The 22,718-nt window shown below is 50.9% G+C and overlaps 1 protein-coding gene across 9 annotated transcripts in view; it reads left to right on the top strand.

Moving 5' to 3' along the window:
* Positions 1-22,718, top strand: part of TTLL10 (tubulin tyrosine ligase like 10) — a 54,745-nt gene that overhangs the window by 19,853 nt on the left and 12,174 nt on the right. For 3 of the 9 annotated variants that reach the window (XM_084784699.1, XM_084784697.1, XM_084784696.1), the window contains exons 1-2: positions 20,231-20,566; positions 20,664-20,732. The exons of 2 other annotated variants lie outside the window; for them this stretch is intronic. In XM_084784699.1, coding sequence (XP_084640825.1) covers positions 20,565-20,566; positions 20,664-20,732 — 71 coding nt within the window. In that variant the 5' untranslated portion in view covers positions 20,231-20,564. Of the gene's footprint in view, positions 1-10,787; positions 11,187-20,230; positions 20,567-20,663; positions 20,733-22,718 lie in introns of those variants that run through there. 4 more of the 9 variants (XR_014779750.1, XM_084784698.1, XM_084784702.1 and 1 more) reach the window with 2 other exon arrangements.

Genomic DNA, 22,718 nt, shown 5'->3' with positions numbered 1-22,718 from the left:
TCTGTTACCTGTACAAGGCTGTGTCCTTCCAGTGCTTGGGTTTGAGGCAGATCCATAGGTAGGGAAAAAGCTAGGCTCCAACAGTGATGTCTGGATTCTCTGCAGCTCCCCAGTGTGGGAGTACTACTGAGGTGTGGACACCAGGAGATAGATGCAATGTCTAGTACTACCCACCCATGGGCACACAGAGCTAGCCTCTGTGTACTGATTGACACTGGCCAGATTTGTCCAAAGGGACCCCTGGGTCCTCGTGTCACAAGCAAGGATAGGTCTCTCCTCTTCTTCCAGCACTGATCAAAGCCTGGACAGCTTCCTACACTCTCAGGGGAAGGCTCAGCATCAAGGCTATTTATCTACATTTATTTGTTCAGCATCAAGGCTATTTATTTACATTTATTTGTTCATGGCATTTTGTTTGTTTGTTTGTTTTTGGTTTTTTGGTTTGTTTGTTTTGTTTTGTTTTGTTTTTTTTTTTTTGGTTTTTCAAGACAGGGTTTCTCTGCGTAGCCTTGGCTGTCCTGGACTCACTTTGTAGACCAGGCTGGCCTCGAACTCACAGCGATCTGCCTGCCTCTGCCTCCCGAGCGCTGGGGTTAACGGTGTGCCCCACCATGCCCAGCCTGTCCATGGCATTTTAAAAAGAGGTTTATTTATTATGTATACAGTGTTCTGTCTGCATGTACTGCTGCATGAGAGAAGAGGGCATTAGACGGTTGTGAGCCGCCATGTGGGTGCTGGGAATTGAACTCAGGACCCCTGGAAGAGCAGTCGGTGCTTTTAATCTCTGAGCCATCTCTCCAGCCCCATTCATGACATTTTCTAGATAAGAAAGTTTCAATATATTGCCCTTTGCCTCAATGGATCCCTCTGCCTCGACGTCCTGAGCATTTTAGGTTATAAGTATGCATGACATCCAACTCAAAGCCACTTTTTGCTCTCGTATTTTATTTCTGAAATAGGCTTTCACACTGTAGGTCAAGCTAACCTCAAACTCACCCTGCCCAATGCTGAGATTAAAGACTTGAGCCACCAATAAGGCAATAACACTTTGCAGGTGGAGGCAGGGGGATCGGGAGTTCAAAGTCATCCTTAGCTACTTAGTGTTCAAGGTTGGCCTAAGCTACATAAGATCTTTTCTCAAAGTAAATAAACAAGGCAAAAGCAAAGCCAATAAAAGATTGATCTTGAATATTTTGCTGTTTTTCACAACCACTTAGAGGTGGGATCTGGTGTGTGTCCCAGGTGAACATAGAGCTGTCATAGGTCCCTCAGGAAGCAGGCCCAGCTGTGTAGGGACCGTTCTCTCTGACGGGAACCCTGAGTTGTGTTGTCCTGAGCACACATTCCAGGCCTCAATTCCTTGGTTGCTCAGCCAGCAAACACCAAAGACCCCCTGCCCCCTGCAGCTCCCACCTGGACTCCTGCCTACCTCGGAGTAGACCAAGCCCAGCCTGGCTTGGACCCACCTTGGGCCACTGACATAACTGACCTGTGAGTTCTCCTTGAATTTAGCATGAAGCGTGGTTAGAGGCTGGGAAACCCTAGAGGTTAGAGGCAGGCGGCGGAATCAAGTAGAGATAAAGCTGTGGGCAGGAAGGGCTCAGCCAGTCAGACTCAAACAGGAAGTGGCCCTGCCTACCCACTTCCCTTCTTCCCCCGGGTCTGAGGGACCCTGAGCTACAGGGCTGTGAGGCCGGTGAAGCCCTGACCCTCTCATTCTCTCCCCCACTGTCTACCCTACTGTGGAAGTCCACCAGCTCTCAGGGTTGCTCCTTTAGTACAAACAGTGGCAACCCGCTGAGCGCTCATCCTGGGCACCTTCTGTCATTCCACAGGATGGCAAGCTGGCCCCAAGCGTCTGAGACCCCTGCACAGGCCAGCCGCTCCCATAACCCCGTCAGAATACCCTGTCAGACTTTACACCCTCGACTTTGTGCATGCAGAAGCCTGGGCCACAGGAGCTTGCGAGGGTGGGGCTGAGCCTGTTGAGACTGATTTGCCTCAGATTTCCATACCTGTCTTGGTTCCACCAGCTGGGCTTTCTCTACCCAGGCCCTCTTCTGTTTCAGGCCGCAGAGAGCCAGCCTCCCCGGAGGTCTGCAAGCAGGTTTTCAAGGCGCCATGCGCCAACTGAGCTGCAGGGCCGCTCGCGTGGAGTGCTTACTAAGACCCTATGATGCCGAGGTTCCTGAAATTTCATTTAAAGGGTTCTGGGGTTTGGCGTAGGGTTTGGTCCAGAAGCATCTTGGACCCTGAACTTCATGCTCATGTTCAAGCGCCTGGCTGAGAAGGTCATCAATACCAGGGACTGACGGACACCCAGAAACACAATCTGACAGCAGGTCCCTGTGCAGGAGAAAATAGAAGCTCAACAGCAAGTCCCCTTTAAAAAAAAAAGTATTTATTTTTACTTTATGTATATGTGTCTGTATGAGTACAGTGTATGTGCAGGTGCCCAAGGAGGCCGCGAGAAGGAGTTCTTCCTTCAGCTCTCCAGACCCCATAATTCCTTCTGTCCTCTCTGCAGAGCAGTCACCCACATCCCAACCAAATCCTGGGGTTCTTTACAGCACAGTAAATCACTGGCCTCAGTGTCTACTGTCAATAGGAACCATCAAGTGTGCTGCCTGTCAGCCACCAGGGCTCTCCATGGGAACCCCCTTTGCCCCATTAGAACCTGCAACAAGTCTGCGCTGAGTGAGACCTCTCAGCTTCCAGGCCAGACGGTACCCAGAACTCCAGCCTCAGATTTCCTCTCTTCCTGTGGTACTGGTACCCATGCAATGAGCCCATGGGGGGTTGGGAGGGGGGCAGTGAGGACATGGCTGAGCAGAACAAAACTGCAAAGCACGTGGACATCAGATAGGCTGGGCTGAGAAGTTCCAGTAGCTGACCACAGCTGGGCCTCTGGAAATCTGGCTGGAGTTCTGAAGAATTAAAGGTGGATCTCAAAGAACAACTGAAAGAAATAAATATGCAGTTTCAGGTCAGGCAAATGTAGCACAAGGGCGTGCCTAAGTGAATGTAAGTTTTCATAATTTAAGTTCTGTGTTTTCTGCTTGCATTTCCCTGAGATTTCAAAAGATGCTATGGTTAATATATAACAACCCTCGCCGGGCATGGTGGCGCACGCCTTTAATCCCAGCACTTGGGAGGCAGAGGCAGGTGGATTGCTGTGAGTTCGAGGCCAGCCTGGTCTACAAAGCGAGTGCAGGACAGCCAAGGCTACACAGGGAGACCCTGTCTCAAAACAAACAAACAAACAAAAAACCAAACCAAACCAGCAACCTGCAGGGTGAACTGGGGAAGACATGAGAGCAGAGGGCTCAAGTATGTCAAGGCTGAGGCCGCCTACAGGGCCTGGTCCAGTATTAGCAGCGTCTGTTCTGTGCCACCTCTCTGCCAGGCCTAAGGCCACATGATGCACATGCTCTAAGATGGCTAAGCAGGCCTGTAAAGGGACCTCAAGTTAACAGGATGACCTTTTCGGCTTGACCCTCATGTCCTGAATTTTCCATGGCCAAGGGTTGTATGGGCCCTTGAGTAGATGGGCAGAGCTGCAGGAGACGTCTGTGTCTAGGTGTGTTTACCTGTTGGTTCCTACCCTTAGGAGAGAGCAGCGAGCGTGTTGAGAAGCACCTGCGCCATGGACCTAGGGCAGAAAGCAAATCTAAGATAGACCTGGGGTTCTATCAATACTCCAGTTCCCTCACTCCATGGGCCTTTTTGTTTTTGTTTTTGGTTTTTTGAGACAGGGTTTCTCAGTGTAGCCTTGGCTGTCTTGGACTCACTATGTAGACCAGGCTAGCCTCAAACTCACAGCGATCCGCCTGCCTCTGCCTCCTGAGTGCTGGGATTAAAGGCATGCGCCACCACGCCCAGCTCCGTGGGCCTTCTTGAGAAGGTGAGGCAGATTAGTGTAGGAAGAGAGGGGGATTGGAGGCATGAAGAGGCAGAACTGGTGGCCCTTGGTCTTGGGCCAGACACCCCCCAATCTGCTTGAATCCCAAATACTAAGATGGGGCTCTGCAAGCCCTGGGGCTGGGGCCCTATAGCTACTACTCTATGAGCTGTTTTCTTCCTAGGTTTCTTTGGTTTTTTTTTTTTTGTCATTGTTTTGGTTTGGTTTGGTTTTTGGTTTTTCGAGACAGGGTTTCTCTGTGTAGCCTTGGCTGTCCTGGAGCTCTCTTTGTAGACCAGGCTGGCCTTGAACTCACAGCTATCCGCCTGCCTCTGCCTCCTGAGTGCTGGTATGCTGGTATTAACAGACATGAGCGCCACAATGCTGGCTCTTCCTAGGTTTCTTTCTTTCTTTCTTTCTTTCTTTCTTTCTTTCTTTCTTTTTTGTTTTGTTTTTTTGAGACAGGGTCTCTTTGTGTAGCCTTGGCTATCCTGGACTCACTTTGTAAATCAAGCTGGCCTTGAACTCACAGCAATCTGCCTGTCTTTGCCTCCCGAGCGCTGGGATAAAAGGCATGTGCCACCACGCCCGGCCTTAGGTTTCTTAAAAAAAAAAAAAAGAAATGTTCCTGTTCCAGGGACAGTACTGGCTAGAGCAGGGAGAGACAAAAATAACCCACAGACTGTCCACCAGGAGTGGAGGAGATGCCAACCTTTCCCTAGAGCAATAGGAGAGCTTGGAGCTCCCTCCCCGATGTGGCAAAAGGCCAGAGACTGAGGTAACAGAGTTAAGCTCCCTGGGACAGGGTGCTGGCTTTAAGATAGACCCTACATAGGGCTAGGCAGTTCTTAGCATCCATCCATATCTGCCCAGGTGTTGGTGTGCAAGTTAGAAGAGTCAAAGCCAGTGGGAAGGTGTGTGGGTCACATGGAAGAAAAGCTAGAAATAGACAGGCTGGCAGCCGTCTGTGTGCACATGACAGACTCAGGGAACCTTGAAGTCCGCCATGCCTAAGAGAACCAAAGCCTAAGTGGAGACTCCAGGGCTCTCCTTTGTCCTTCCAGGTTGTCCCAGAGTGAAGGCGAGCCCATGGCTGCTCGTGGGACCCCTCCTCAGCTTGTTCTGGGTGCTGGCAAGGCTGGTAGCCATCCAGGAAGTAGCCTGGCTGCCAGCACAATAGGCCTTTGTTGTGTCTGCCCCACCCAAGGAGGCCTCAGCCTAGCCAGGGCTGAGGGACTGGGGGCTGGGTTCCCTCAGGCCAACTCTACTACCAGACTAATGGGGGGGGGGTTCTGCCACACCTCTCAGACTAGCCCTTCCTCTGAAGAGGCCACAAAGGGGAGCAGCCAGGCCTCCCAGGTCCCTAGAGAGCTTCCTTACATATTCCCACCCACTAACCTTCTCCTGCTGCCATGGTAACATTGCCCTGCCCTGCAGGTGGGCCAGACAGAACCTTTGTCTGGTTTCACAGAGATTCTGACACCCAGCACAGCTGGCATAAGATTGGCCTGGTGTGTTGTGTGAAGTAGCTCAACTGACCAGCAAGGCCGCAGACGCTCTCTCTCATTGTGCCCCACATCCACTGACCTTCTTGACAGGTGGAATTTACAGAGAGATGACTCTTCTGAGACTTGAGGCCTGCCCTGAAAGATTTGTGACAGACATGAGTCCCAGGCCTTCCTCACTATGCTTTTTCACATGGTAGGTGGTAGACCCTGCTACAACTCAGACTGCCCATCCATTTGGGTGCTCAGAGCTGTCAATGAACACCTAGGCATCAGCAAGACAGTAGGACCTTTTTTGTTTGTTTGGTTTTTTGTTTTTCCAAGACAGGGTTTCTCACCAGGTCGTAGCGCACACCTTTAATCACAGCCCTCAGGAGGCAGAGGCAGGTGGATCCCTGTGAGTTTGAGGGCAGCCTGGTCTACAATGTGAGTCTGATAGCCAAGGCTACCCAGAGAAACCCTGTTTTTTGTTTTGTTTTTATTTTTATTTATTTATTTTTTTAAAAAAGATTTATTTATTTATTATTATGTATTCAGTGCTCTGCCTGCATGTACATCTGCAGGCAGAGGTGGACATCAGATGACATTATAGATGGTTGTGAGCCACTATGTGGTTGCTGGGAATTGAACTCATGACCTCTGGAAGAGCAGACAGTGCTCTTAACTGCTGAGCCATCTCTCCAGCCCCCTATTTTTTGTTTTTTTGAGACAGGGTTTCTCTGGGTAGCCTTGGCTGTCCTAGACTCACTTTGTAGACCAAGCTGGCCTTGGACTCACAGTGATCCACCTGCCTCTGCCTCCCGAGTGCTGCAATTAAAGACATGCGCCATCACGCCTGGCCAGAACCTTTTTTTTTAGATGGGAAAGGGATGGACTGCCTTAGGCTTCCTGAACCCTACCATGATGCTGGATCTGGACTGTGATGACCATCTGAGGCTCCATCCCTTCAAGCAGGAAGCTCCGCAGTGGAATAGTCTGAGGTAACTGATCATGTTGCTCGAAGACTTGTGCTAAGATGTGGCAACCTTGCCTTCTCTAGACCAGTCGCTAGCACAGACACAGACGGCTCTGGCCGTGTTACTCTACTTAGGACTCAGGAAGGACACGGGAACCATGGGTGTAACTGCAGGAACAAGAACCCAGTGGTCAGCCAGCCGAGATTCTTCCAGACAGCCAAGGAAAATATTTAAAGACAGCTTTATTCCCTGAGAACATTCACATACAGGGCCGCTGGCCACTCAGCATAACGTCTGTGAAGGGCCAAGGCCAGAGCAGGTCAGGGCTCAGCTTCGTCCATCTAGGACCAAGAAGGCTAGAGGAACATCTGTAGACACTTTGGTACAATGGCTCCGTCTTATTGCTCTGGCAGCTCCCTGGTGGAGGCTTTCCACTGAGTCTCCCATGGAAACCTGGTTGTCTCTCTACTCTGAGACTAGGAGGGAAAACTCCTGTTCAGAGCTCTCTGGGTTTGTGTGGAGGGCGCTGACTCCCTGGCGACGGACGTGGGCAGGAGCTGTGAGGATGCGAGGTTCACTGCTGCATCTACAAGAAAGGAGGAGACTTGAGCTTACCAAGTGGGAGGTCCCTTCTTTCTGATGCTCAGCCCGTGTTGAACAGCAACCTCTGCTATGAGGGAGTAGGAAGAAATGGGAGGTTACACGAGCTTCAGCATCGTGACCTAGGACTGAATGCAGCCGTCTGTCCGTCTTGGCAGCACACAGTTCTTGATGACGAAGGAAAGAACACTTATCCAGGATCCCACCCAGATGCCTGTGTATGTGAGCAGGAACTGGGTGAGCCTCTCAGATTACCTCCTTCTCATGCAGGCCCAGTTCTCTCAAGCTCATCAGAAGATATCTACCTGTTCATGTCATCTTTAGGGTGCTCACCCGGCCTGTGGCTCCTTGAGACTAAGGGCTACGTACCACAGCTCAGAGCTGTCGGACTCTCCTAGGACATGCCCCAGAAATGTCCTCAACAGACTTTAATTAGGGCACCTGAGCAGAGAGCAGAGCTTTTAGAGCTGGGTCCATTCTAAAGTGGGGCTCAAGTCAGTATTTGTACTCTTTCTCTGAGGCTAGACAGTAGAGCATCAGTGAACGTGCAGACAGAGGAGCTCATAGACATGAGTGCATCGCAGATGGAGATGACAGGGAAACAGGTCCCTCCATGGCTGCTATGTTCCTACCAGAAGCCCTTGAGTCTCCCCCGACCTTGGCAAGGAGTGCCTCTGCCTTCAAGCTCATCCACCCAGGAGAAACGCAGTCAGGGCAGAAAGTGTCTAACGACTCTATTCTTCCTACCAGAGCATAGTCAGTCCCAGTCATGCTATGCCCTGAAACCCTGACTTGTATATCAACTGTCCCTTATGGCGAATATGCTCCACCTCTTCTCTTTGGTCCTTTCCAGACAGTTACAGACATTAAAACTAAGCTGTGTAGACAGCTCCATGAGGGTCTGTACCTCGGGGTCCTTGTCTGGCCCCGCCGTTTCCTAGGGTTCCATAGATAGTGGCTGCCCTTACCATCTGTGGGATTGCCTACACCCTCAGCCCATCTCACCAGGCCAGACTTAGATGCCTACTAGGCAAGAACAGGCAAATCTGAGCCAGGAAGTTAACAAGAAACAGCTCTTCTGTTCCTGTGCCTGTTGGCAAACATCCTTAGGTTTGGGGTCTGAAGAAAATGCTTCAGTCTTCCCAGAACACAGGTGTCCAGTATCCAGGGGGGTATCTTGACCCCATTTTTTGTTTTGTCTTTTGTTTGTTTTGTTTTTTCTTTTTTTTCTCCTTTATTAATTTATTCTTGTTACATCTCAATGGTTATCCCATCCCTTGTATCCTCCCATTCTTCCCTCCCTCCCATTTCCCCCTTATTCCCCTCCCCTATGACTGTTCCTGAGGGGGATTACCTCCCCCTGTATATGCTCATAGGGTATCAAGTCTCTTCTCAGTAACTTGCTGTCCTTCCTCTGAGTGCCACCAGGCCTCCCCCTCCAGGGGACATGGTCAAAGGTGAGGCACCAGAGTATGTGAGAAAGTAATATCCCACTCTCCACTCTACTGTGGAGAGTGTTCTGTCCATTGGCTAGATCTGGGTAGGGGCTTAAGGTTTACCGCCTGTATTGTCCTTGGCTGGTGCCTTAGTTTGAGCTGAACCCCTGAGCCCAAATCTGCCTATCATAATGTTCTACTTGTAGGCTTCTAGGACCCTCTGAATCCTTCTACTTTGCCATTCTCCCATGCTTCTCTCATCTAGAGTGCCACTAGAATGTCCTCCCCTCTGTCTCAGTTTCCTGGTAAGTGAAGGCTTTCGTGGAAAAATATGGAACGCTTCATGAATTTGCGTGTCATCCTTGCGCAGGGGCCATGCTAATCTTCTCTGTATCGTTCCAGTTTTAGTATATGTGCTGCCGAAGCGAGCACTTGTTTTGTTTTTTCGAGGCAGGGTTTCTCTGTGTATCCCTGGCTGCCCTGGACTCACTCTGTAGACCAGGCTGGCTCAAACTCACCTGCCTCTACCTCCCGAGTGCTGGGATTAAAGATGTGTGCCACAGCACCCAGCTCTGACCCCATTCTTGTCCTCCAAACACAGATACTCTAAGTGAACATCAGGGTGAGCAACAGTCCCGATAACTGAGAAGGGACAGCCTGAAGAAGTGGGATTCAGGAAGCCAGAGGTCACTCATGCTGCCCGGCTGTGACATTCCTATCCCCAGCATAACCCTTGGGTTCAGGCAGGCTGAGCTCAAGTGAGGTATGAACCAGGGTGTCTAGGGCAGGCAGTGGACTGAGAACCCTCAGTGTTAAGTAGCTAGTCTACTCAACTGAAGGGCCATGGTCCTAACTCCAGCATTCGTTGCTGGGAACTACTGCCTGATTTAGGCCGCCCTCCTTTGGCCACCTCATCCCTGGAGGAAAGTTTGCTCCTGGAGGTTGTACACAGGACAGCCAGCAGACCTTACAAAGCTCCCTCTACTCCTAGGCATAGAGGGATAGCAAGTGTCGGGGCCCAGGAGACAGGCCCTTCATAATTAGGAGTTTCCAGCAGAGCAGCTGAGTTCGTTATGGAAAATAGTTGGGCCTCCTGGGGACCTTTCTGCTGGTTTGGCTAATTGCTAGGGTCGTTTGTCTTTCATTATAGGCCCTTCCCCAGGGAGCCCAAGAAACAAACATGTCTGGTGGAGTCATGGAGAACTCTTAGAAAGGGACCTAACAGTTTCATCCCTAGACTACACTGGGGCCATACTCTCCCAGCCCCAGAACCAGAAACCACATGCCCTTCCAAGGCCTAATAAGACACCTTGCACCACTAGTCTGATCATTTTTGATTTTTGTTTTTTTCAGAGAGGGTTTCTCTGTATAGCCCTAGGGCCTGAAACTTGCTTTGTACATCAGGCTGGCCTTGAACCCAGAGAGCCACCTGCCTTTGCCTCTGCATCTGGAATGCTGGGATTAAAGGCGCGCGCCACCACGCCCTGCTCATTAGGGTTCTTGGGGCTGCAGTAGCCTTTGTGTTCAAAGAAGGCCCCAGAGACACCTATGACCCCAGTAGTTGTGGCTGTGGAGTTCTAAGGCTACCTGCTTATAGAGAGGGGCTAGGAGAGTGTAGCTCTTTCAAGTTCTGGTCAGGAGTAGAGGCTGAGATCCAGCTAGAGGTAATAGCCACAGTTGAGAGGCCTGGGAGGTGAGAGATGGTCAGGCCCAGGACATACAAACATTATACCCCACCTTTCCCCTTTCTAAGGCAGCCTGCAGTGCCCACGGATCCGGAAAGGAGCTGCTGCCTGCAGCTGCTCCTGTGGCCTGGGCCTAGGTAATCACCTGCCCAAGCACCATGGCCCACAGGGGCCCTTCCTACCCAGGTTTTTGTTCAACCTGGGCTTGGCGGGCAAGGTGGGGGCAGGAATGTGTGAGCCTACCGCCCCTTTGCCTTCATCATCAGAGCTGCCTCCCTCTCAGCCTATCAGAGCCCAGGGGACACACCTGTTGGGGGCCAGGAGCAGAGATTGGCTGGCAGGCAACAGACACCTGCATGGGGCGGGGTGAGTGGCTACATGTAAGGCGAGCCCAGGCCACACTGTCCTTCCCCTTCCCGGCTGGCTGCGAGCTGTTTCTCTCCTCCCCATTGTCCCCGAGTTGTCGGCCTGTGCCAGCCCACTGTGCACCCTGGTTTTCTTTGTGTTTGAGACTCACCTGAAGGGAAGACAAGTCATTCTTTGCTGAGCCTCTCCAGCTACAACGCCTGAGGCTGAATCCCGGCTGAGGGAAAGTTTGGGTTGATGGCAAAGCTGGGCGCCCAGCCCTATCCACCACGGCTGACAGGTATATGGGGGTGATGGATGCCCAAGCCTCTCCATGTCCTTTATAAACCTTGGTTTACACCCCACCTGGTAGGTCCTAGGCACAGGCACAGTGCTGCCTCAATACTGGGGGTGGAGCTGCTTGCAGTGGAGGATCCTGTCAGGAACCTGTTGGGGCAGGTAGGGACGGGCAGGAGGGAGGCCAGAGAGGCCTCCGAATACCACTCTGTAGGGAGAGGCCGAAGGCCCCCCCCCCCATGTGTCTGACATGGAGTAGGATATGGTGGTGACAGGCCTGCGACTCGTAGATCAGCCTCTCTCTAGTGAACTGTATATCGGTGAGTGCAGAACCGAACAGATCTTTTTTCCAAAGAAGAAAGTGGCTTCTTCAACTGAGCGGCAGCCGGGATTCAGATGCGGAGCCATCTTGGGCAAGGCTTTGGAGCCTCAGGGCCCCACGGGCTGTATCTTTAGACCAGGTGAGTCCAAGCACCTGGAGAGCAGACTCCTGGAAACAGACCCTTCTGGAAAGTTCTTTCTTGAAGCAGCCACTGCTGTTCCTGAGCTACTTTTTCCAGCACAGTAGACTGCTGCCTCAGAGGTGGGTGCAGGGAAGGGTGCGGCTGGCCGGCATGAGGCTCTCATCTCTGTTGGTGGGTCTCTGTGCTGGGAAGGGCTTCCTTTTGCCATGACCCCGAGTGACCTATGGTCAGAGGTTGGCTGAGACCTGTAGACTGGTGACAGTGTGAGATCAGAATTGCTCAGTCTTGTCCTCCGGCTTTTTCTCATTTGTTCATTTCTGAGGTGCCAACAAAGCGAGACCACACTGGAGGAGACGGAACAAGTTCCGCAAACCATTACTCAGGATCAGGGCCAGAGTCTATTTTGAAGACTTTTTTCGTAAATGCCAAATAGCACAGCAGCCATGAGTAGCCATGTAAAGGCCAGGTTGGAGGGACGTTTAGCCTGTGCTATGGCGTCAGGCACGCTCAGCCCTGAGCTTGTACCCAGATGGCCAACTCTTTGAGTTTAAGCTCTGGAGCTGATAATGTTAAAGGGAAGTAAGGTTAGTTTTCTTTAGGTATAATATAGAGTATGTTGTTTGTTCTTGAACATAATTCATAGGATGCAAGAGTGCAGTGTTTTGATTAATATATGATGAACATTTTAAGCCTTTTTTAGGCTGGGCATCTGGAAAAGTAGTTTTGTTTTTCTAGTAACCCAGATAAAATGTTAGGCCAACTGGCAGAATGTCGAATAAAGCAAAATGTTTTGCATTTATGAAAATACAAGTGGGCCATAAAATATGGATGTAGTCCATTGTTAACTTTCAGACATCTTGGTAATTTGCAAATACTTTATTTGCAAAAATCAATTGGTCAGGATGTTCTTAGTATGTTTAGGGTCAGGTAAAACGGCCTAAAAAAGTCCCCTACCTGCAAGAGAACAGCACCAGGGGTGCGGAGGATGCAGGGTGTGCTATACAACTCAGGGGCTGAGGGACAATGCTGACCGCTGTGTGGATGAAATGGCGGCTTTGCCTTGAAGACACGTAGTTCCAACAGACGCTAAGAAGTAGCCAGAGCGTAGACAAGACAAGCCTTTCCTGCCCCCGCCCCCCACAGCCGCTGGCATCTAAGTTTGGCCGATCTGCTTCTGGAGAGGTTGAATTTCAGAGCTTTGTTCTCTGGCCTCACCATTGATTAAGGCCCGTTGGGCAAGTTAACCAGCGACTTACTTTTTCACACTGGGATTGCATTCCTCTGCCACAAATCCCCAACTTTCTCTGTTCTTGCAGGTGGGGATCAGATAGCCTGGAAAGGGAGGGATGGGGGGCCCTGGGCTTCTGAATCCATTACTCAATTTGCCTAAACTAAGACTGGTGGGTGCTGATAATTAACTAGCTGCGGGGACCACAACCCGGTCCTCACATCCCAGACACAGCTAACCAGACAGGCACCACACAGGGCTCCAAATAGAACCTCTATTTTCGTTTTTCATTTCTTGACCCGTTAGCTGCAATCCTGTCATGTTTTTGACTCTCCCTAACCCCTGTGCTGGATAAAACAGGGTCTCTCCCCTACTCATGACTTCTAGCGTCTGTTTAGCCTTTAAGTTTTGTTGGAGGACCTGCAGGCTGTGCGTTTTAGAGCCTCTCTCTCTCTCTCTCTCTCTCTCTCTCTCTCTCTCTCTCTCTCTCTCTCTCTCTCTCTCTCTCTCCTGTCTAGGCACCTGTCCCTGTACCTCTCAGCCTGCTGGGCAAGAACAGGGTTCAGTACAGAGAGAGTGGTCTGCCCTTTTGGCTTACGGCCTGGCCAGCTTTGTACTTGGCAGGGTCCCCTTTGTCGTCTTCCATGTTCCCTAAGAAGTGCTCGCCCTGAGTGGCCAAGGACACAGGGACACCAGGCTCATTGTTAGACACCGCTCTGTCTTCCCTGTGTCTTTGACACAACCAGTCGGGAGGACAGCAATGCCCTTGGTGTCAACCCTCACCCAGCGCCATCCTGTCTCTCTTCTCTTTGTGGCTCCGCAGCCACGAGAACAACTGAAATTCTACTTAGTTCTCAGATAGAAGCTTTAGTTTGCCAAAGTGCACATGCGCACACACACACTCGCGCGCGCGCGCGCACACACACACACACACACACACACACACACACACACACACTCTATGGGTCTGATAGGATAGAGCTAAAGCAGTCCAGGGAAAGGGAAGTATATTTGGGAGGTGTTTGAGAGCCCCCGGGCTCCTGTAGTCGGTCCACCCCCATCTGCTGGGCCTGTGCTCCGGTCAGGTTCCCTGAGAATTGTTGTCTGCAGGGCAAGTGGCTAGAGAACAGACCAGCAGCTGCCTGGAGGCAGTGAGTTCGTCGTGATCCAAGGAGACCAGTGCAGGGCCTGAGCCACCTGTGTGGCCTCTGTGACAGAAGATGCCAGAAAAGCGTGATACGCTGCTTCGGCAGGCTCTCCAAACTCGGGGAACGCTTGTGTAAAGGCAGAGACGGGATGAGGGGAAGCACAGACTGCATCTCTTCCCGCCCCCAGGTATCCCTGGGGCAAGTGCTCAGATTCCTGGGTCTGTGTGGGGACTATAGGCTATGCCCTTAGCAACAAGAGGGTCAAAGAACATTCCTGTTCCAAACACCCCTATGCAGATGTGGCACAGCACTGCAGGCTATGGGTGTGTGATTGCTGTACTTCTGTTGGGGGCTGCTGATCCTATGTACTTAAAATGTCAGGCCCCCAGACCATCAGACAGCAAACTCCACCACGTAGTTAGTCCCTCTTTGGTCCCAAGAAAGGCAAGTGGGAGCTGGGCAGGAAAGCACCCGGAGACAGAGGCCCATTGTCCAGTGGCTGAACCTTACCAACCTTGAAATAGACTGTGGGCCCTAGTGCGCCTGGGCCTCATGGCCAGGCTGTTCTGTAGGGAGTATACTTACATGGAGGGCTTATCTATGACCTGATCCTGACCTGGCCATTGGTCGCATGGAACTCTATCTAGCCTGGAACTCTTCAGGGCTGTCAGCCCAGGTCTGGCTGGACAGGGGAGCTTATCGATGGCCCCTGGTGCCAAAACCCTTCCTCTGAGCCTCATGGAGGGGCAGACAGAGACCTCAGGGCCCATGAGACTGCCATCCTAAAAAAAAAATTTTTTTTCCCATCTACTTTCCAAAAGAGAACTTGACTCTACTTCAAGCTGTTGAGCCCCCCACTACCTATCTTTGGAGATGGGTCTGCCCTTCTCCGCCCTCCATTGTCCTGAGGGTACTCTCCTTCTGCAGTGCTCTGGAGATTAGGACCGTGGGATTTAGTTCTCTTCAACTCCCTGCTGGGCGGCCTCCATACCCAACTTGGGCAGCCGTGGCCATCTTACTGGGCAGCATTGGATAGTGTCTGATCTCTAATACTGCCTGGTAATGATGACGGCGGAGCCCTGCGTGCAGCAATGGAGCCGCCTCCTGATCAGCCCTCTCACCTACCCTACCCAAGGTGGGGCTATGGGGCAGAAAGTTAACCTTGGACATGGGGGCTTTAGGGAGAGCTTCCCCTAACCAGGCACCTCTGAGAGAGAGCCTCTCTGTGTCCTGGGATTAGAGGCTTCCTACCATTGCCCTGGGGGTAGCCCCCTCCCAGTGCTCTGGGTATTAGGACACTCGGGTACCTGGGTCCTGCCTACAACACCCAGGCAGGTGTTGCCACCACACCTAGCAGGTGTGGGCTGGGTGGGACTGCAACAAAGGCTCTAAAGGGCTAAGTCTGAGCCCAGGCTCAGAGGGCCTCGTGCCAAAAAGCTGCCTCACCTAGATCTGGGAGCTGTGTACTGACCCCTAGTGGGGCTCCTCAAGCCTGGGATGCCTTCCCCTCCTGTATCAAGTGGGTACTGACCTGCAGACCAGCAGCACCTTCAACACGGGTATTGAGCCAATGTGTCACAGTCCCCTTGTTTTGGACAAAGCAGACAGTCTCCCTGCTGGTATATTCCAATGCATATATGGCTGTTCATGGCACCAGGTCCCGACTGGGCCTCTCTGAGGGTGAAAACCACATACCTTACTTACCCTGTATCTTCCTGACAAAGCACACCTGGGCCTCTGTGGGCATCTTACCGGACAGTGCTGGATTTCTTGGCTTGATTCTAACACTGTCTGGTAACGATGTTCAAAGGTGACCCACCACTCGTCGGAGAGAGACTGGCGATACACTTGTACACTTGCCTTAGCTCCTAGACTCCAGCGAGGCCAAGACTGAGGATGCGCTGGGCTTGCAGGGGGGCCTGTCTCCTCTCTACAGCTCAGTAAGTCAATGGGGGTTGGACTTTGCCCCAGGTGGGAACCCTTGTCTATTACTTCATGCTGGGGCAAGAGATGGTTTTACCATCTGGGGTAGAGGCAGCTGTTACCCATTCCCAGAGCAGCAGTGCCCACCTTCAACTCCTCCCCTGCTGGCTAGATTTTGGGCTTCATTGATTCCTAGAGAGACTGTCATGGTCGGCCAGGGTACTGGGCTAGGTAAGGAGACAGGGGGCAAGGGTGGGTTCAGGGACCTGAGCCTGGTACACAGAATTGTGATGTCACCAGCTGTTTCCTAATTAAGGACAAGGAATTCCTTCCCAGTGGCTGTCCAGAATAGGAACTTTGCCCCAAACCAGAATCCAGGATTACTTCTTATCTTTCTTTATTTGAAGCCAGAGTACAGGGGCAGGGAGCCCCACCCAGCATGAGCCTAGATGCCTCTCCCGGGGGGAGAGGGTCTGATCCGGGCTTCAGTGTTACTCATTAACCTAACAGCCAGTCAGAGAACCAAAGAGGTGCTGTCATGAGCATTTGCCAAAGAAGAAGAGTGACCAGATGACTTCCCTGTCGCACCCACAGGCAGTGGGCTGGGGCCTGGTAACAAATCCTTAAGAGTAGTAACCCCAGGTCCTAGAAGGGCAAACTCCAAGGCCAGAGCAGGCAGGAGACACCCCCACCCCACCCACCCCGCCTTCCCTCCACAGGTGTCAAATCAGGATTAACTGCCCAGATGGGGAGGCCCTTGCACAGTGCACAGCCTGCTGATGGGTGTCTTACCAGACATGGTTAGATCTGGATACCTCTGTCTAATACTGTCTGGTAATGCCGTCCATCCATGGCCTTATCACCGCTGGAGTCGACATCCTCGTGGACACTGGGTAGAGACCCTGCCTTAGCCATCTAGTACAGTGTGGTCCATGGCTGGGGCCATCATACCCTCTATCCAAACAGACAACAGTTTGAGTCTACAGCCCCTGCCCCAAGCCTGACTGCTTCCCTCTGACCCTGTGGTAGTGTGGTAGCTGTCGTAGGCACAGCAGATCAAGTCTTTTTCAGGAGCAGTGGGTGGGGCTGTCACAGTGTCACTGGCCCCATTAGCCTACTGGGCTTCACACTGAGAGACCTCAAGCTGTAGTCAACTGCCACTTGCAGACTCTGTAGCCCCTGTGCTATAAACACTGGTGTAGAACCAGAGGATACCCAAAGCCTTGGTCCTCGGTCCCATCCCCCAAATTTTCAGTTCATGGGGCCAAAGAGAACAAAAGTCTAAATACTGTGGCCGAACCCAGGGTGGAAGAGAGGGCATGTGGGTTTCGGTGCCAGACCAGGTGACAGTGACCCATACCCAGGGAAAATGCAGAAGGCTGCATAGCCCTGTGTTGTCAGCCTGCTCATGAGCCCCCTCTCTGTAGCCCACCTCCAGCTCCTAGGAGCAGAGAGCCATCCTTTAATTCTGTGTGCTGAACACCCCAATCCTAACCTCTACCCCCATCCCTGGGAATTTTCTAAGGGCTGTTTCTAAAACTGTCCCTTTAGAATGATTCCCAACTCTTACGTCGTTTGCTTTATGAGCAGCATGAGTTTTGCTGTGAAAAGAACTAGAAATGAACCTCTGTGAACCCCGAATGTAAGCCATTTCCCTCAGCACCTTGTCTCTGCAAACCTGAAGTTGGCCAGTACAGCCTGAGTCCAGCAGAGCCAAGCCTTACCTCACTCACTGCCCTCTCTAAAGGACCCAACGTGCCCTTAATGGTTTTTTAGCACTGGTCAGGCCATTCCCTCCAGAGAACCATTACATGGAGATTGGCCTCCCACAGAGGCCTGCTGTGCCCCAAGTGAGCAACTGGACCCTACATCGAGGTTCTTTCTGTGTGGCTGAGGGGCTTGTCTGCCCGTTGTGCACTCTGTGATGGCTGGTCTCCTTATCACCTTCTCTTCGAGCATTGCAAACAAGGCGGGGGCAGGGGGATAATCTCTTTAAGGCAATAAATTGCATGATTTGTGAAATCGTATCTTCATCACTTCATTTTAACCATACAAAACATTATTAACAAGCAGCTTTGCAAGGGACCAGGCTGAGGACACAAGGCATCCAATGCTCTGTGCTCCCAGCCGAGAGGAGAGAAGACCTACGGGAGAGAGACACAGGGTTCATCGTACCCAGCCAGCTACCACACAAGCTGGCTCTGGTATGCGATGTATACACGCTAGGATATACCAAGGTCAAAGCCGGGCGTGGTGGCGCACGCCTTTAATCCCAGCACTCAAGAGGCAGAGGCAGGTGGATCTCTGTGAGTTCGAGGCCAGCCTGGTCTACGAAGCAAGTCTAGGACAGCCAAGGCTACACAGAGAGACCCATATGCCCCAATAACTCAAGTCCAGGGCTTAGACCATATGCCCCAGCCCACCTGCAAGTCCCACACTGCTAGTCTGGGGCAGAGAGGTTTCCTGATCCAGCACTGGACTGACCACAAAGACCCCTGCCCCCAGCACAGCATAGGAAAGGCAGGACAGGCACAGCTGAGAGATGGTGCCCCTCCAGCCATGCCTAGCAACTGGCTGCTGGGGAAGAGACCTCAAGGGAGGAGTCACATGAGTGACTGGGGGTGCACAGCCTCCAGGAGGATGATGGAGCCCCTTTGCATGGGCAGAACCACAATCGAACCTGAAGGTGAAGGAGGGTTAGAGAGTAGCCCAAACAATTGTTTTCCAGAACTTCTGAAATACTCCAAGGACCCAGGGAGAGTTTTTGTTTGTTTGGTTGGTTTTTTTTTTGGTGTGGTTTTTTTGTTTTGTTTGGTTGTTTTGTTTTTTCGAGACAGGGTCTCTGTGTTAGTCTTGGCTGTCCTGGACTCGCTTTGTAGACCAGGCTGGCCTTGAACTCACAGTGATCCACCTGCCTCTGCCTCTTGAGTGCTGGGATTAAAGGCGTGCGCCATCACACCCAGCTCACACATGTTTTTAATGTTATTTTATTTGGGGTATTGAGGCCTTGACCTCCCTTCCACCAACCCCTTAACCCTGGGCATGAGAAAGAATGTTAATGGGGAGAGGGGCCATGGACCCATTTACTTCTCCCAGCTGTGTAGGATCCGTGGGTTCTTTGGGGGCAATACCAGTCTCCTTCAACAGCAAGCAGTCTCCTCTGAGCCGCTGCATTGAAACTTTCCTCTCTGTCTATCTCCAAGCCATCCCACTCCGAGTCTGGGCTCTCCAAACTGCTGCACGCTGCACACCACCCTTTCTCTGGGCTCTTCTATTTATCTTCCTCAGAGTCCTAGACCAGGCTCCCTCTGAGCTGCAGGCCATTACCAACGGGCAAAGACCACACCGTGCATGTGGACAAACCAGAGCCCAAACTAAAATCCTACACCTGGGATTAAAACAAAAACATATTTACATAACTGAGTTTACAAAGAAACCAAGACTTCCATTACATATTCCTCTTTTTGTTTAAAAAAAAATGACTTTGGGCTGGAGGGATGGCTGAGAGGTTAAGAGCATTGGCTGCTCATCCAAAAGTCCTGAGTTCAATTCCCAGCAACCACATGGTGGCTCACAACCACCTATAATGAGATTTGATACTCTCTTCTGGTGTACATGCAGGCAAAACACTGTATATATGATAAACAAATCTTTTAAGAAATGACTTTTTATCTAACATTAATAAACTATACACAATAAGATTAACTATTAGAATTATCAGGTAAGAATTTCATTTATGATGTCCAGTCCATTCGTATTTGGCATCCTTGGAAAAAGTATTCCACTGTCTATCCTACCCTTGTAAGTCCAAGTTCTACAGCTAAATCACTTTCCATATCTATCAACCTACAAACATCTAGACCTTAAAACCTCTTTTTAGACGTGAACCCTTATCTTAGTTCCTAAACAGCTAAACTAAGTTGTGCTAAGACGGTGACTATCTAGTCTTCAACGCCATCAGGGATTTTAGAAGGAAATATTATCACCTAAGTGTCTAGGAAGCACAGAGCAGTTCTATTATTTCCCAGGTCCTGTGGCTTATGGCCACATACCCTGTCTCTGCTTCCTTCTGAGTGGGTCATCAGTCATTGGGTTTAGAGTCTGCCTGGTAACTGCATCGCATCAGTACGGACCTTTATTTTAAAAATAAAGTCGTGTTCATAGGCTCCAGGACTCAGCATATGGTCTGGCTTTTTAGAAGCAGCCATAAAACCCCTCAAACCCTTGTGACCCTTACAAGGCTCTGAAAGATGATGGACATGTGAGGTCCATATGGCTGGAAACTTGGGTTCAGAAGCAGGAGTCACACCAGGTCGCAAGGACCCCAGCAGGAAACTACAAACTGGCACTGAGAGCCACCCCGAAGCCTGCTTGGTGTCGGAACCCCCAGACCACTAGCTCTGAATTAAGGAGTCCCTGTGAATGCTCAGGATGATCCTGGAAGAATATATGGGAGGATGGAAGAAGTGGGGCTATGCCCCACATTCAGAATGGGGAGGGTGTCTGGACGAGACCCCTCTTCAGCATCAGCATCCCCCCCACCCTCCTCAGACCAATTCGACCCCATTCTCCACTGCTTCCTTTGCCCAACTTCTTTCTATGAGGCTGCCCCTAGAACTCTGTTTACTTTTGGGCAGCTGTTGAATCATAGTTCCTTAGTAATAGTTGCCTGGAGACAGTTGCCAGGTCACCACTGTTGTATCCTAGCAGACGGTTCCTAAGACCTCGCAGAGCAGGTAAGACAGACTCTGACTGGTCTCGGCTGAGGGTCGTGACTAGGGCTGAGGCTGAGTCATTGCCCTCCTGTGTCCCATTTTTTGGCCCTTTCCGGAAGTAGACGGGGACTGGGCGGAGGGGCAGCTTGGCTGAGCTGAGCCCTCTCGCCAAACCCCAGTGTCTCAGCCAAGAAAGGGTGTTTTGTGGGGTGGGGCTGGGATCCCTTAGAAGGAGCTCTTTGCCTAGAGCCATGTCTGTCTCCCCCAGAACTGGCCCCTCAGAAGGGCCACCTCTTGAGAGCCTCAGAGAACACATCCCCAGACAGTGAGCGCTGCTTTGGAGGCACCAGCCCTTCAGACAATGTCAGCACCTTTCCAGAGCCCCGTGTTGCGAAATTCGTGTCTGGGGAAAACTTCAGCGGAGCACTGATGTGGTCATTTTCTTGGCCATCTTCTTCAGGCTTAAAAAACGCGTCTCCTGCCCATTGTACCGGGCTGTGCTGTCCTGCAGGTCTTTTTATGTGACCAGGTAAAAAGTTTATTTTAAATTTATTATGAAGACTTCAGGCTCCTGTCTGGCTCCTAGCCTGGAGCTTTCCCTCAGCTTTTGTGTAATATCCCAACACTCATGACCACATGACTTGCTACAGTAGTGGACAACTGGCCCCCTGAAATAGTAACTGAAACTTTTACCGTGACCCTTCCTTTCTGGACTCTGGGTCTCATCCCTGAGGCATGCTACCAGATAAGAGCAGCAGTTTAGACGCTGCATCCCATCTCTTCCTCTCTTAGGTAAATATAGGCTTTCTGTGACGTTTTGGTTATTTTGTGTGTGGGGGGGGGTACTTGTTTTTTTTTTAATTTTTGAGGTAGGGTTTCATGTGCCTCAGGCTGGTTTCCAACCTACGTAGTTAAAGATTACCTTGAATTTCTGACCCTCCTCAAGTACTGAGATTGTGTGTGTTTGTCATTCCTGCTTTTTGTTTTTGCTGGGCATCAGATCTAGGCTTTACGCATGCTATGCAGCACTCTGTCAATTGAGCCCTTGATATTTTTTGTTTTCCTGAAACACCGTCTCAGTGTGTAGGCTAGGCTAGCTTCTGCCAATCCTGTTTTTTTTCTGCCTCCCACGTTCTGGGATTACAGGCTTGTGTCACCACTCCTAGCTTAGTTTTAGTAAATATGAATGACAAGGAATAATAATTCATAGCTGAATTCATTGTGAAAAAACCAGGAATATGGAGTTAGGAAGGCCGGAGCACACGGTAGAAAAGGCACCCACCTTCCAGAGACAGTGGAGCTGGGAGGTTATCCGTGAAGGGGGCAGATAAATCTGCTGGTTTCTTTTTGAGACTTTAAATAGGCTTTGGGGTGGGGGTGTTTGTTTGTTTGTTTGGAGACAGGCTTTCTCTGTGTTAACAGCTCTGGCTGTCCTAGAACTTTCTTTGTATAGCAGGCTGGCCTCAAACTCACAAAAAGATCCTTCCTGACTCTGCCTCCCAAGTGCTGAGATTAAAGGTGTGTGCACCCACACCCAGTTCACCCAACCAGCCTCTGACAGTGCTGCTGTCTGCAGACATGACAGGACCTTTAATTTTTTTTGTGTGTGTGCTTTTTCATGTGCATGTAGTACCAACAGTCCAACTGAGCAGCTACACAGAGAAGTTTTTTTTCCTAAGACATTCATTGCCTCATATAGTCACTTGTTTTGCTTAGGTGTCCCCAAGCTCTGATCCTCCTGGGACTGTGTGGCTACCCTTATACTCAACGGTATACTTCCTGGGCTGCCTGCCCCACCCTGACATGTTCTAGGTAGAAACGATCTGCATAGCATTCTGTCAAGCTCTTACTCCAAGTAAAACTAGCTGAGTTACAAAGACAAATTAGGTAACAGAGGATCCATTTTCTCTTTTCTAGTTTCTCTGGTCACCCTTTTCTCACTTCCCCGGGTTCCTGGAGTTGGCACTCCAGTGTGTACCCTCCTCAAAGGCTAGAGGGCTCTGGTTGGCCACAGGGCAACCCCCACCCTTTGTCCAACTTCCTTCCTTTCCTCATCTCTCAACAAGCTATACTGTTGGGTCTCTGTGCATTTGTATTTGATTTGGTCCACTGGGCCCTGTCCTCAGTTCTCCTCAAACAATTTCCTGGACTGAATTCTGACCTTTGTATCACATGACTAACTTCCGGGGGGCTCTTTGCTGTTCTAATAGAACCCAGCGCCTTTTTAGGGTACAGCATCTCCCTGACCCTCAAACACATTCTCGAAGCGAGCTTGGTTGTTTCAGTCTCCATATCATCTCTATCCCACATTTTTTTCTTCCTCTGCCTGTGTCCATGCCCGTATGTTCCTCTTGTTCATACCCAGGAGGCTCCCTAAGATGTCCCTGGGGGCCCTGCAGCCTCTCAGGCTGTGCACAGTCCTGAACACCAGTGTCTTTTTTTTTTTTTTTTCTGAGACAGGGTCTCTCTGTGTAGCCTTGGCTGTCCTGGACTCGCTTTGTAGACCAGGCTGGCC

The sequence above is a fragment of the Acomys minous genome (genome assembly GCF_964271855.1).
Source record: "Acomys minous genome assembly, chromosome: 6".
NCBI classification, from domain to species: Eukaryota; Metazoa; Chordata; class Mammalia; order Rodentia; family Muridae; genus Acomys; species Acomys minous.
Note: the sequence above shows the minus strand (reverse complement) of the source record. Positions and strands in the feature narration are given on the sequence as shown.